The 15,700-nt window shown below is 41.1% G+C and overlaps 2 protein-coding genes across 3 annotated transcripts; both read left to right on the forward strand.

The window, feature by feature from the left end:
- Nucleotides 1–258: 258 nt before the first annotated feature.
- mcrip1 (MAPK regulated corepressor interacting protein 1) lies at nucleotides 259–5,595 on the forward strand. 2 transcript variants are annotated; one of them, XM_072693364.1, is made up of 6 exons: nucleotides 259–373; nucleotides 1,002–1,094; nucleotides 2,804–2,855; nucleotides 3,473–3,588; nucleotides 3,745–3,840; nucleotides 4,765–5,595. In XM_072693364.1, exons 4-6 carry the CDS (start codon nucleotides 3,489–3,491, stop codon nucleotides 4,827–4,829), a joined length of 261 nt encoding a protein of 86 aa, XP_072549465.1. In that variant the 5' UTR covers nucleotides 259–373; nucleotides 1,002–1,094; nucleotides 2,804–2,855; nucleotides 3,473–3,488; the 3' UTR covers nucleotides 4,830–5,595. The 2 variants fall into 2 exon arrangements, with proteins under 2 accessions (XP_072549465.1, XP_072549464.1); XM_072693363.1 differs by lacking the exon at nucleotides 2,804–2,855.
- A 2,154-nt stretch (nucleotides 5,596–7,749) lies between these two features.
- Nucleotides 7,750–11,128, forward strand: alyref (Aly/REF export factor). Its single transcript, XM_072694250.1, has 6 exons — nucleotides 7,750–8,120; nucleotides 9,562–9,726; nucleotides 9,821–9,968; nucleotides 10,058–10,124; nucleotides 10,199–10,400; nucleotides 10,495–11,128. The coding sequence occupies exons 1-6, from the start codon at nucleotides 7,863–7,865 to the stop codon at nucleotides 10,507–10,509; spliced, it is 855 nt and encodes a 284-aa protein (XP_072550351.1). The 5' UTR covers nucleotides 7,750–7,862; the 3' UTR covers nucleotides 10,510–11,128.
- Nucleotides 11,129–15,700: the final 4,572 nt, after the last annotated feature.

Below are 15,700 nucleotides of genomic sequence, written 5' to 3' on the forward strand. Positions count from 1 at the left end.
TTAATAATTTTTATTTTAATTTTCACAGATGCCTAAAACGCTTGCACAGTACTGTATTCTTACTAATATGTTTAAATACATTTAAATGCACATTATAATATAATATAAAAATAAAAAATATATATAAAAATAATAAGATAATAATCTATATTATATTCTGTTTGTGAAACGTGGGAGCGAAGCCTGTGTGTCTGAGACTCGGCGCTGGGTTCTGCGCATGCTCCGGTGTGGCCGCTTTTGTTTTCGCTGACCCGGAGATACTCAGTTTGCATTGGCAACGCTGAGGCCGACGGCAGGCCTTGCGTTTTCTTGGTCAAAGAAACAAACAAACAAACAAACAAACAAAGAAAGGAAGGAAGAGCGCAGCAGACCGGTTAGTTGCACACCAATAGCTAGTAGTTTCGCTTGTGTTAATGCTACAGACTCGCAGTGTGTGTGGGCTGTGTGCTGGAGCTGGGTGACAGGCGGTGTGTGTGTTTACTCACAGCGCTAATGGGCTAAGCTCTGTAGTGCTAGCTTGCTTGCTAGCTAGCTCGCTCAGTGCATCGCTAATGCAGCAGCTTACTGTCGGTATAAAAACACAAACATTAACCACCTCAGTATATTACTGACCTTTCGCGTTGTCGTTGAATCCATTTCACTTGTTTTGTGGACGGACTCGTGCTAAATGAATACTCTGAATATTTGCCTGCTGGCTCTGTGTGTGTGTGTTCAGTCATAAACAGAGATGTTGCTAACCCGAAGCCCAGCTGAATCGCTTTAGCTATTTGATTGACTTGCTGGTCTGTTTAACCTGGCATTTTGCTGGGTTTTGTAAAACCCTGATCCTGCAACATTATGTAAGGTAGCTAGCTGTGTGTTAAGAAAGGTCATGATCATGTTTTATGAGCTGCTGTTTTTCAGTTGGTCTAAACCTGTCTGGTATTTTGAAACCGCAGCCTACAATACGCCACTGTTAGCTACACAGACTGGGGGTCTGAATATTTGTCTTCTGTGTTTAGGAAAGGTGTTCAGCACCACAAGAGGATCCTCTGCAACATTTCTGCAAAGACTGTGTAAAGAAGTTGTGGGCTTATTTATTGCACAATGACCAGGTGAGTCTGTTAGCAAACCAGTCTAGACAGTCTAGTCTAGACTGACATTACTCAGTGCTGTTTAGATGAATTGCATTTGAACTAAAAACAAAGCAAATAATAATTGATCAATAAGTATGTAAGTAATGTATGAGTAAATTGAGTAGTACAATTAAGTAGCTCATAAACTGTGCCATTCATATAAAAAGTTAAAAATATATGAAAGACAGTGGGTCTGTGTTGTTGGTATGTATTACAGGTAGAGATGCATCAATACTGCTTGTTCCTTTCTGATGTCGATACCAGATTATCTGCTGATTTGGAGTACCGATACCAACTCTGACTTAAATACTCGACAAATGCCTATACATCTTTATGTATTTATTTATAATGTGAGATTTATATATGTCATATATATCTTTTATCCCAGTAAGATATAACAAGCTTGAAAGAACAGTATTTTCTGTCACTGCACATTTAAGAAAAACAGAGCTCAGAGAGCTCAGAGCTATTAAAAATAAAAGTTGCCACCATGCAGAAACAGCTTTTAAATAAGTGTTTAAAATTCACATTTCAGAGCAGTGGAAAAAAGGCTAATTTAGAAACAAAAAGTGCTTGTGCAGTAATTTCATATTCAAGTACTCATCTCTGTGTTAAAAGCTGCTAAACCCATTTAATGGAAATAACTATGTATGTCTGGCTTTTACTGGTTGTTAAAACATTTGCTTTCATAACAAAGTATGTCAACAAAAATGTTCTAAGTTAAAAAAAAAAATTATGTATAATAAATAAATAAATTGTAGGAGGTCAGTAAACTTTAGGTAATCTCTGTTGCCTATCGTATACCGACACCTTTGTATCGGTTTAATTACAGGATTTCTATTGCTATGTAGTTCTAGGTTCTCTAGCCATACCTTTTAGAGCTCTACTGGCTTCTAGTTCTAACTGCCATTTTAGTGGTTCAGTTTCTGATAGTCAGCCCTGAAGACCTTCAGCAAGTCTACTATAAGTGATTCACAGCTGAACATGTGTTTTATGGTTACACAAAGTGAGACAGACCTGAAACAAGCCACACAGTTGTCTGTGTGTGTGTGTGTGTGTGTGTGTGTGTGTGTTAATACTTTACATAGGTGTTAATACATGAACATTTTCAAAAAATAATGTCAGTGTGCCCAGCTGGCATGCGTCTCTGTGTCTGCCATTTTAGAAGCTTAACACACTTTAAATTGAAGATGCTACAAATCCACTGTTTCTGTGACAATATAAATGTTTGAATACCCATTGTATAGTTTGAAAACTAACACATTAAAGCAACACATATGTATTTTATATCTAGCATTTTATATCTTAAAATAAACTTTCAAATTATTGTGATATTTTACTAACTTGTAACAGGGAGAATAGCCCCGATGTCGTTGCTACACCGGCTCTGCGCGCTGGAACTTTGGAGAAGCTAGCAGGATAATGCTTGCAAGAACTGCAAAATCATATTTGAGTCAAATCCTGACTGTAGGTGGAGCCAAGGAGCAAGAAATGCCAATTTTCCACATTGATTGTTTTAGCTGTTAGCTGCAATGCTTCACTTAAAATGGTCATCTAAAAGAAGGTCAGGCACAGAAAAACGAAAAAAAAGAAAAGTTACACCCACTTTTTAGGAACTAGGCTGTTTATACCTTGCATTACAGGATTTTTGTGATTGGATCACACTGTTTGTCTGTGTTCACGCTTAGTTGCTGGCAGATGATCAACCACAAACGGCAGTATTACAGAGTATGCTCCCTGGTGGGTGAATGCTCCTTCGCGTTTCTGATGGAGCCGTTACAGGAATGTGCGAACCATCTATTGTTCCACCGTGTTGTGGAAACTTCTGTCGTTCTCTCTTAATTTCCATCTCTATGGCTGAACACGGGGTGTGGTGTTTCTGAAGATTAGTGGCTGCCCCTTTCCACAAATTAAGTTAAATGTTGATGACTTCATACTCCAAATAATCATGGATATTCTGTTTCTGTGAAACCAAACACAATTCCTTCACAGCAAGCTTTGATAGGATATAATACACTGCTAGTAGCAGATGAGAATCGTATTTACCGTCGGTTCCAAGAACTGAAAGCGTAAGGATACGTGTGTGTAGATGCGCTTTCATGCTGGCAAGTAATTTAATTGAATTGAATTTCCTCAGGTCACATGCTTTCAAGGAAAAAGTGTGAAAGTATATGATCTGGATATGAATCAGAAGATAAAAATCTATATTCCCTTTTAGTATTTGCTATATTCGCAGAATTACAAGTTTTAAGTAAATTTTAGATGCTCTGTTTCTTTTTCTAATATCTGGGAATAGTTTTCTCCAAATCAGCTTCTAAAGCCTAGAAAAAAGAAATCTCCCCCATTTTGTCTTCCAGTTCCTCTGCACCTAGAATGCATACATACAAACGGACCTCTAGCCCTCGGTCTCCAACTAACACTGGGGAACTCTTCACTCCTGCACATGAAGAAAATGTGCGCTTTATCCATGACAGTGAGTATCTAGTGCTTATTGTGCTGAGACTGGTTTTATATCCAGTTACTGTTTTAGTACAATTTTAAATGGAAGACAAGATTTTCACTTTTCAATTATGATACATTTGATCATTAGATGTTTGGAATTGATTAAGTTTTTTTGCTTTTCTTACAGCGTGGCTGTGTGTTCTAAGAGATATCAAGTCACCTCAAAATAGTGAACGTGGACCACAAGAATATGTGGAGAAAAACCCAAATCCTAATCTTCATTGTGAGTCCTTTGTCCAACAACAACTTCTTGCATGAATGCGTTATTGTTTTATTTTTGTTGTATTTTACACCGTCACCATGATGACCAGTACCTATTAAGGTTGTTCTCTGTGTATGATCGAATGGTTACTTGACTGTTGACTTTGCCCATCTAAGAGTTATAGCTAGGGTTGTCCCAATCATGTTATTTTCCCCACAGATCTGTTCTGTTAATGCTGAGCATTAGGCCGATCCAATATTTGTGTTTCTGTGAATGAAACAGCCACACAGTTAAGATAAGTTTTCTTAAAATGACTGTTTTAGATATTGTTATATTCTCTTTTATTCTCTTTTACTTACCTTATTTACCTGAGAATATTCCTTAATAATGCTAGCTAGGCAACAGTGTCTGTTATTGGCGTCTTAAGGACACCAGATGGCGCTCTGAACACTGTGGTTGAAACAAAGACTCTGAACAGGATTGGATTTAAATGGCTGCTACCCAGTCCATTCAAATACGCCTAGATCGGCCTGATCAATCAGATCAGATCGGGACAATGGCTATAGTTCCTTAAATCAATGACGTGAGTGGTTCCCTAGTCACCTGGCACCATCTGACACAAAGTAGAATTAAACCAGCCGCACATTTCAGTGTGTGCCGGCTCTGCATTTCACATCCATTGTTAACACAGTGTGAACTCACTCTGCTAACCAGTAATATCGCACACAGCAGATATTCAATGCATGTAAAACTGAGCACTGTCAGCCATAAATGAACCATACAACGTTATGGCCCTCCAGAAGGTCTTTTTCAACTGTACATAAAATTTGTGTGCATTTCAGCAACTAATAATTACATGCTGCCACTGTGAAAGTCTCAGACCCTTAGAAGCAATATTTGTGTGATTTATTTAAAGGCTTAATTAAGCTCTGATCTGTGTTTCAGCCTTCACACCAGTTGACCTAAGTGACCTCAAGAAGCGCAACACACAAGACTCCAAGAAGTCTTAGTGGATTTCCTCTCTCGTCATTGGTTCGACAGCGTCCCCACCCCACTCACTCTCTTCGGGATCTTTGTATGCCACCAACCTTCTGTCAGCTAACAGTATGCCAACCTGTTTGGCCACCTTAGTCCAGAAAGCCTCTGCCTTCTCTGCCTCATAGACTTGTGGTATGGACAAACTGGCTGACATATCTTCAAGACCCATCCAAATCCCTGGTTCCTCACCTTTCCCATTCTGCATTCAGACGCTCTCGTCCTGAATCCGTGCACCTCTTATCGAAAGATATGGGTAGGCAAGAAGGCCTGGAGTCAAATTTCAGGGATTTTGTCTTCTCTTGGTCTTTGGTTTTTGTATACTGTGTATTTTTTTCCCCATATGCATTGTTTGGTTATTATTGTTATAATTTTAAACCTGGCAGAAGGAAACGGCAGGGAGGAGTTGGCATGTGGACACCAAGGGACGGACTCTCAAGACACAATGGGTTGTAGTCTTAAAAACATGTGCTCCATTTTCAAACCATGTCACTTTGGAGGGGAGTGCTGAAAGGCTTCATTTTTTTTGTTTTTTAGGAAGGAAATTTAGTATGACATGATAGTACAGGCGAGTTTGGCAAGCCAAATGTTTTTAATTGAGACCTTCATTTTTCTTTTTTTCTTTTTTTTTAAAGAAATGAATAATATCTTCAAAGAGTTTAATTACTTTTTCTGCATCTTAAATATCAAGCCTTGAAATTGAAATAAAACTGACTTTTATGGTATCTCAGCCTCAAATACCCCATTGTGTTATTGTTTTATTATTAGTAGTAGAGCTGTAAGACCCTGTTCCTCACTTCAAGAGCATTTTAGTGGTTTGCTTTTTCTTCTGTATTTGACCACCTTTTAAAGAAAGGTGATGGTCATGTATAAGTTTGGGGCACCTAAGCAGTCTGCTTATAACTGTTTACCTGTGCAATAGGTACAGCTTCAGAAAAAAAGAAGAGACCACCCTACATTATCTCTCTGTTTTTACTAGTTATAGGCAATGTGTTTAGGGAAATTGACATTTGCGTCAATTGCATCATTTCCCCCGAAGTCCAAATAAAAGGATTGCTGTTTATTGCTGCTCAAAAACAACTGCTCAAATAAAAATTAATTATTGTAGTAATTATAATGCAATTATATTTCATTAAAATTGCATATTATGTTATTATTCAGATGTAAACAACACAGGACTAATATTTGAACTTTCAGAGCATTCAAAAATCACTATGGTGAAATAAACTTGACTGCCAGACACAGCTTTCATGTCTTGGCAAGCTCTCCACTAGTCTTTCACATTGCTGTTGGGTGACTTTATGCCATTCATTCAGTCCACAAATTCAGGTAACTCCGCTTTCTTTGATGAAATGCCTGGGATAAAATGGTTGGGATGCAAATTAAATAAATACAATTAAGTTTGTTTTTTTCCAGAGCTATATGTTTATGCTGGTAAAAACCACATATAAATTCAAACTAGCATTAAGCAAGATTGTCTCAGATGTTAAGCTAGACAGATTTCACATTTCTTTCCAGGGCCACCAGCTGTTGCACAGATTTGTTTGAATCCACCAGCTGCCTAAACAAATAGCACTGGGCTGCCACAAGGGGAGGTCTAAAAACAGTAAAATTAATAACAATAATAATTCATAAAATACTTTCTTTTCTATTTTATGTTAGGGTTTATAAATGCTAACTTTAATCACTTTTTGATCATATAAGCTCATGATAAGCATTCAAGACTGCTGAAACTGTCTTGGCGAATCATTTCTATGTATCTGGGTCAAATGCAGCAATCGACAGGACAATAGGCTGTACAACACGCTGTGTTTCTCACCTGGGCAAAGGGTGAGAAAAGGCCTTCACGGCCATGATCAATTGCTCTCTGGATCCCCTCTATACAATATGTTAACTAGCCCGACTAAAGGGTCTGAAGTAGAAGATAAAGCACTTTATCACGTAAATGCACTTTTCATTTTTCTGAATGCTGGATTTATGAAATATGTGGACAAAAGCTCAAATCATGGCCTTCATTATAAGAACTCACAGCGGTTAGCGGACCGTGTTTCCCTCTGAGTCCAGTTACCTTTTGTAGCTAAGTTTTTTCAGGAGCCCCTAAAATATTAAGGTAGGAAAGAAAATAATATTTAAAAATGATTTTCAATTTAACAATTTAGTTCCCTTCGGAAACAATTTATTAATTGTTTTTAGTAAGGAAGTTTAGCCAGGCGAGTTTGGAAAGCCAAATGTTTCTGAGGCCATCGTTTTTTTTTTAAGAAATAGAAAAAAAAATCTAAAAAAATGAAATAAATAAAATACAGTTGCATATTAAATATCAAGCCTTAAAATTGACATAAACCGGACTTTTATTGTATCTCAGTCTGTAATACCCCATTGTGTTGTTCTTGTATAATAATTAGAGCTGTAAGGCACTATTCCACTATTGCGTTTTCTTCTGTATTTGACGTCTTTTTAAAATAAATTATATCAATTTGTTAAATTGTGGGGACGGGTTTTTAAATCGAAAGAGCAAATCCTTAAATCAAGATAGTTTATAAAATCGAGGGAACTCTGAAGTTGTTCCTTGGCTGGAGTTACTCGTTCTCATCAGCTTTGCTACCTCTCAGTTCATTTTAGGGAAACAAATGAACTGCGGCACCACTGATCACAGCAGAACTGGATAAAATAAAAAGATAGACGTAAATGTTAAAAGCAGACCTTACTTGGGCCTGGTGTTTATTTAAGGGAGTTGTTTTAGTGAAAGTTGTCTGCCATGCTGGGGCTATTCGGTACTATCCGCTTTGTTATGGTTGAGGAGTCTCCTCCCACCGAGCTTCACCGTTGGCTGTAATACAGCGGAAGTCGTCTCACGCTGATGTACGTCAGCGTCTCCTTCGTATAAGAGGCGTGAAGGCGGTCCGTGTGTCGTTTCCTCCTGTAAGGGCGCGATTCAGGGGCACAGTTGTAGACTAGGGGGATTGCGGTTGTTTTTAAAAAGCGGCGTTAGCGCGTAGCAAGGCTAAACAATGGTAGACAAGATGGATATGTCACTGGACGACATCATCAAGCAAAATAAGCAGCAGAGGGGGGGTGGAAGCGGCCGCGGAGGAAGAGGAGGACGCGGCCGTGGAGGCGCCGGCGGGGCCGGCGGGGCCCGCGGTGTCAGCGCCGGGCGACTCGGAGGCGCGGGCGGAGGCTTTGGAGGCCGCGGCGGAGGATCGGGCCCCATGAGGAGCCGACAGAGCCTGAGTCGCGGCAGAAGCAGACCCACGCCGTACAGCAGGGTAGGAGAAAGCTAAAGAGAATTGGCTGAGAAAGAGGAGCAAAAACCTCGAGCACATCCAAGTGCCCGGGTGAAGTCCCCTGTTTTCTTTCTAGGCTTGCTAGCAAACGGCTAGCTCGCTAGTCAGCGGTGCTACACTGCCCTTTCCCCCGGAGTTTCTCTGGAAATGTAAATGTGGAGAGGCTCGTTAAATTGGCGTTTAAGTTAAGAAGGCTGTGTTGTGCATAATGTTCTCTCTTCCCCCAAACCCATTTGTCCTTTCGTCGAGAGTGTGGCGCGGAGTTGGCTAACTCCGCTACATCGTGGCTAAAGTGGCTTATCTGCTAACCAACGGTGACCGGCGCCATTTTGGATACGGCAGCTCCTTTATCGGTGAAATTGTGGCTTTTCTACTTTCGTGGCTTTTTTTTTTCTTCAGTTCCCAACAAAACATCGACCCGAATGCTCCAGCGATGACCAGCAAGATGTCGACGTTTTTGTTCGTTTCGAGGCCGAGCTCGACCACGGCCTGCCTGCCTGCCCGCTTGGTGGAGTCCTTTTGTTTGGGAGGGGCCGTCTTCACATATCCGTGAAAGCGGTCCTGAGATAGCGCTTTAGGGTTTCTGTCTAGGAAAGGAATGGACTTTGACCCTCTAATCAGCAGACCCTCATTGGAAGCATCTAATTTTTAGGAAGTTGTAGGAAGTTGGCCTTTAACGTTGCGAGCCGTGTCAAAATGGCGTGCTTTCAAAATGGACGCTCGGTGGTCGCTGTTGCTCACAAAGGGCTTCGCGAACACAGACCACCAGCTATGGACCCTTTTTTCTTTTCTTTTTTTCCCCTCCTGGTCGTCTTTAATGCCCACTTCTATGGACTGTTACGATCCATCTCATCTTTTGCCCCATCGGAGAGATCCGAGTGTCAGATGTGGAGCATCCACCTTGAAGGCCTGCAGGGATTCATTTGGAGTGAACGGCAAGAGACTCTTGGGGGGGAGGTGGTAGTTGGCTGATTGCTGACTACCTGGCGGGTGGGCAAAAAATACCAGGGCTTAACCTTAGGCTAACTGGTGTTTTAATACTGTTTTGCCTGTTCTTGTAACTTTCATTCAAGTGCTTTCATTGTACACTTTTATTTGGTCTCTATTTAGCATAGACCACTGGGATGCCCATTTTTATTTTGACCCTATTAGTGCTATTGAAAGTTAATGAATCCCTTTAAAAGACTTGCCTTTTTTAGTCTGTATGTAGACCTGTACATTGCCATCTATTCCTTCCTTGCACTGGCTTACTTGTGTCTAGTGATGGGGTGGGCAGGGATTGCTGGAAATCGCAGTGAGCGCACTGGGTGCCCTGGCCTTGTTGAGGTGGAGCCCCCTGCTTGCCCCAGCACCCAGCCGAGTGGACTGTCAGTGACAGACGGGATCCGAAGTCAGCAGGTGCGTTCTCTTTCGTCTGTTGCAGCCCAAGCAGCTCCCTGACAAGTGGCAGCATGACCTGTTCGACAATGGCTACAGTGCCAATGCTGGAGGTGGCGGCGGCGGTGGTGGCGGAGGAGCTGGTGTGGAAACTGGAGGAAAACTTCTTGTGTCCAATCTCGACTTTGGTGTCTCAGATGCAGATATTCAGGTACTGAAAAAGGCACTGAGCTACTGAAGTTAATGGATTCGTTTATAGTGGTGTGTTTCAGTCCTTTTACTTATGTGTTTATTCATGCCCACAGGAGCTCTTTGCAGAATTTGGCACTTTGAAGAAGGCTGCAGTCCATTATGACCGGTCTGGGCGTAGCCTTGGCACTGCAGATGTCCACTTTGAGAGGAAAGCAGATGCTCTCAAAGCCATGAAGCAGTACAATGGTGTCCCCCTTGATGGTAAGCTTGTGGAAATGGCACATTTTATACTTTTAAACACTAAATCTGAAATTTCAGACTTGTACTAATATTGTGGTGGTTCTTTCCAGGTCGTCCAATGAACATTCAACTCGTCACATCACAGATTGATGCACAGAGGCGGACCCCAATGCAGGGGTAAGTACTGATTCTTGAGTTCTGTGCGTGTCAGTTGGTAGGTTTGTGGCGGAGACTAATTCTCTTGTGCTCAGTTTGAACCGAGGCGGCGGCGGTGGTGGAGGCCTGAACCGAAACAGAACAGGAGGCTTTGGAGGTTTACAGCGAGGCCGTGGAGGTCGGGGTGGTGGCCTAAGAGGTCGTGGCAGAGGAGGTGGTGGTGGAGGAAGAGGCAATAGCAAACAGCAGCTCTCGGCAGAAGAACTGGATGCCCAGCTAGATGCCTACAATGCCAGGGTATGATATCTGCAAAATCAAACCTGCTGGCTTATTTTCGGGGCAGTTTAAACTACAGTGTATGGCTTACTCTTTCTTTTGCCTTTGTCTTTAGATGGATACCAGCTAAATGACCCAGACTGTCCCAGCTGCGTTCATCTCTTCTGATATGGAAAGGCGGTTGTTACAGCTTTGAATATGGCGGACATTTTACACTTACATGTCAAGTGGTTTAAACTTGTACCAATCTTTTCTCCTTTTAAAATTCTCTGAAGTGTTTTTTACCTACTTTTTTGTTTTGTTTTTAGTTCCTTTTTTGAGAACTGGTCTGGCTGTTGGGTTTGCTTGAGGGAGGGTGTGGGGTTGCTTGTCTTTACCTTCCCTTTGTAGATCATTGTAATAAAACCTGCAGTACATCCACAGTATCCAAGCCATGCCTCTTTCCTTTTGTACAAACATTCAGTTTTAACATTTCAGTGTACAGATGTTGCACAGGTTTGTAATGTCATTCAAGACTACTTTGTATACCAAATGTAACTGCCTAATTGTGCTTAAGCAAGTTTGGATTTTTGTTTATTGGATAACTTGTACTATTGGCTCCTGGCCACAAGTTGTAGTAAAGGTTTAGATGAATGCTTTGGGTTTTTTTTTATTTTGTTTTTTGGGGGAGAGGGGCTGCAAGCCTGTCTCCTACTTCCTGTATGTCACAATCCACTTTATTTTTGTACATAAACTGCAATTTTCATCAAGTCTTCTGCTTCAGTTAAAGTTTTTGTCTCATGATCTGCAATGCTATTTGCTATGGGTTTTGCTGAGGGTTTGAAGTACTTTTCAAATTATGGTAACACTCTATACAATGTTAAATGGTTAAAGTCTAAAATAACCCAACTGGCCCCATATTCTCAACTTGGCTACTTCCTTGTAATATCAGGAGCAACTTCCATAATGGGTTTAGTGAATGCATTAAATGTACTTCCACTAAGGTAACATTTACATGTCATTTTGAGTTAAGAAATATAGGGTAGCATATTTATATATTAGGTAGTGAAGAAATAAACTACCCTAATTTGACAGTACCCCCGGTTCTCAGTTTCTATGCAATCCAGCAGAGGTCGCCAACGGCTCGTGGTGTGAAGACCCTCCTCGCTCGCCAGCGACAGTGCACTCAGCCTTCACTTGAAATTGTCGTTTTAAAGACGGTAGAAGTGCATTAAGGGGGGCTCAGTTTGATATGGGCTTGTCGCAACGTAAAATATCTAAAAATGCGTTAGTCTTAGTTAGGCAATCTATAACTGCCAGGTTTTCTGTTACGTGAGGGCTGTCCTGTTTATTTGAACCTAGCCAGCTAGCAAGAACGAACACCACGAGTTTGAGATGACCAATGAATGATGCGCTAGAAATCCAAATCAGTGCAAAAGATCTATATATTACATTAATATTTTATATGAAATATATATGTGTATATATATTACATATAAAATGTGTAAACACCGCTTTAGTGATGTCACGGTAGCACCTACGACATTTCGAGCAGTGTCGTAAACTAGCACTATATGCCGTAAAAGTCCGCCTTTCAATTTAGCCAATGCTAACTTAGCTAGCTGGCTACAGCTGCTGAACAGTGCTAATCTAAACCGAGCCTTCTCTTTACAAAGCCGAACAACTAATTGTAAATATCATTTGAACCAAAAACGCAGAGATAATGACTTGATAATGTCTTTTTCTAGCTCAGTGTTTCCTGTAACGCAGACTTAAGTGCACCGTTTGCTGAAAATCTAAGAGCCGTTATCAGCGTTCAGTCGTGGGTCTGGCTCGTATTCCCTGCCAGCCGCCCCGCTAAAGCGGTCAGTCTCAGAACTCAGGTTCTTGTCGGGGAAATCACCAAACGAGCCGTCCTCTGTATCTGTATCTCCATGACGAATCAAGGCCACTTCAAGGCTACTTCAGCCGTTCTCGGTACGCTTCTGCTGCTGAACGTTAGCTCGTGCAGCTCGGGCCCCATCTTACAGTCCGCCTCTGTATTTTACATAGCAACGGTGCTTGTGAGTATATTTATGCTGGTGGGCGTGGTGGTCTCGAAATGACGTGTGTTCAGGTACATTTCTGGCGTATCTCTGCTGTCTTGGCAACAGAAAACAACCTAGGCAGACGTGACGGGCGCGTGCCCAACGCGCGTACACCTCCGCATGGACGCGCAGCAGTGCACAAACCCATAATTCACTTTTCCGTCAACAATAAACGGACTACAAAATAAAATAACATTATTCTAGAGGCGAGGCCTCCATCGCTTCAGCACGCCTTTCAGACCGCACCTGGCACTTACAGGAAGTGACACGCTGATGCGTTAATTGCACGTTACGCCCAAAACACGCCCATGATTAATTAATTAAGGGGCTTGGTACATGCCTTTTGCGCGTTTCGCGTAGTTTTCCCGTCGTTACGATAGCAAAATCAAGCTGGGCGGTGCGCGATCGACGGCTCACCTAAAAATCGCTAAAATAGGGCCCCACCTAGGTCTAGCTGCCTGTCGGCTCAGCCAATCAGACGCCGCTTTTTTAAATATTAATACCCCGAGCAAGTTCTCCCTCGCTGCAGCACTAGAAGAGGGCGGAGTCGACCACGCCGAGCTCCTCCCACTTCGTGCAGCCGGCCGGGACACTGCAGAGCTTGCTCGTTAAATGCTGCCTTCAAGTCAAGGGAAGTAGGACGTGATTTCTACAGTATTTAAGTGGTTTTTGGTCAATGGAAACAACACGAGCACATTGTGAAAATGTTTTTTTTTGGTTCACTTCTGTTTTTCTGTTAATCGACACTTAAAATACTGCAAACCAAATGAACAAACAAAGAGAAAAGTATGATCATATACATGAGAAATATTCATCCTGTAAGAAGTATCAATAGCATGTATTTCTTAGGTGTTTTTTCAGGTGTGGATGAAAGTTAACCACTAAGCATAGACTGCAGTGTTTATGTGTTGCTGCTAAATAACAAAATACACTCGTAAATATGAGTTTATGGTGGCGTTGAAACAATATTTCCAACATGACTTGAAAGTAGGATTAATCAATCATGATTTCAAGTAGTTGTCCCTAATATATATATATATATATATTTATTTATTTATTTAAAAAGTTCCCCCATGCATTTTCTGCTAATGGAGACATGATTGGGGAAAAGGGGCATAATTGGGAATCTAAAGATTTTTATTTTTATTTTGGTATTTTAGTAGTTTTGTTAAATCTTGAACTTAACAGTTGCAATACATATTGTAAGGTGCAGGGACACTACCAGGGAATTTGGGACCCATTAATTTATATTACACTGGCCCCCACAACCCTAACAATCTGCCTAAATTAATGCATAGTCAAGGCCCTTAGAACTGTCCTAACCCATAGCGCCAGGGCTGTCTAAGAGGACATTGTTGTGTTCAGCTTGTGTCTATGTGGGCCTCCAGTTTGGCGCTCCAGTTTCCTCCCACTCATCTTTCCAAAATACACATGCTAGGTAAACATCGGCATGCAAAAAATTTCCAAGGTGTGAGTGAGTTGTGTGTGGTGCCTTGCAATGGACTGGCAGCCTCTCTATTCCTGGGGTATTCCTGTCCAATGATTCCGGGTAGGCTCTGGACCCACCATGACCCTGACCAGACAATATTAGGAAAGGAAATGAATGAAAACATATAGTACAGTATAATCGTGCGCATCAACCACACAAATATATAACTGGGATACATGTTACGTATCAAATATTGAGGTGGAAATGCTCAGATGCAGTTTTACAAGCCTATTTGTTATCCTGTTAATTTGCCTCAGAATGAAACACACACACTTGTTTCTCTTGCAGTGGGGTTTGTGGAAAAAAAACATCATCTCTGCCTGTCAGCCTTTCCATTTTTACTGGGATTCTCCTCCGTATTTTACCCTACTCTCTCGCTGTCCTCTAGTTTATATATTTCCAGTCAATATATGACAATGGTTTGTTTACTATATTCCCCTCCAAAAACATAGGTGGCAGTATATAGAACTTTAATTGTAACATTCAACTTCATTCGCCAATAGAAAAATAATAGAAAGCCCATTTCACTCCAGACTTAAGTTGAGTCTCGTCCCAATTAAGTACTACCTACTAATAACTATGAGGTCTAGACTATATACTAGTCTTAATAGTGTGGGTTTGGCCGGATAGTACACAAAATAGCTCATTAACTCAATAACTCATTTTGTACCAAGCCAACATACCATCCTGGCTGCACTTGTATCATTGTCCATCATTTTAAAATAAGTTTTTCAAACATAATTAGCTCCTCCCTTTCAATTTCACATCACATTGTGGGGTAATAGAGCCACACTCAAAAAACGACCAGTTCTAAGTATGCATTGTGGATATTTGAGTATACTCAACGTATAACTACTCTACATACTCAAAAACTATTTAGGATTCCTAATTAGTTCGTAGTTGGGACACACCCACCATACTTGTGTTCTTGTGGATCAGCCGCAGCCCAAGTACTGTTCCATTCAAAAGGTTGCATCAAGCCAAGTACAGTCCAAATGCCCGGATGTGTTCTTGCTCTGCCCATGTTATCGAGGACGCATTGGGAGGTGACCTGTGCGGACTTGGGACAGCCTAAAGTCCCAGAATGCATCTCGCACCACACTACTGTACCAAAAGTGGAATGATCGTACAGGATCCATTGTATTGAGAAATGGGGGGGCGGTAAACACGTCCTGCTCAGCAGGCTCCTGTACTGAAAGGTTTCACACCCACGTGGGTCTATTTTTGATACACAATTCTAGTGGTTTCATGGCAGAAACAGCACAAAATAATGTATTTGCAGTGTTATGTATGCAGTATTCTTGCTAAATGTACAATACAGGGCCAATACACATACAAGAAACACCTACTTTGGAGCTAAAAGTAAATATTATATTCATGTAATATATATTTATATCCCACAGCAATCAAATATTTGCTAACTTAAAAAGCTGCGCTCAGATTTAGTCTACATGAAGATTATGGAAGCAACACACAAACAATAAAGATGGGCTTTTCTTGTATTCCCATCACAAATCTGAAAAGCATAAGAAATGTTAATATAATAAGTAATGTGTACATCTCGTGTTTTGCTTATGTGGGGTTTACTTTTTTAATAAAGAGACAACCGTGTCCACATGTACTGTCCATTCATGTACTGAATTCTCGTTCTCATTCCAGGGCATCTTTAAAAGAGTAAAGAGAGTCCATTCAGAAGCAGAATCACTTCATTTGCCAGACTGTGGAAAGTTTTCAAACTAGGGGACATAAGAATGATACAAATGAGA

This window comes from Salminus brasiliensis, chromosome 12, assembly GCF_030463535.1.
Source record: "Salminus brasiliensis chromosome 12, fSalBra1.hap2, whole genome shotgun sequence".
Taxonomy (NCBI): domain Eukaryota; kingdom Metazoa; phylum Chordata; class Actinopteri; order Characiformes; family Bryconidae; genus Salminus; species Salminus brasiliensis.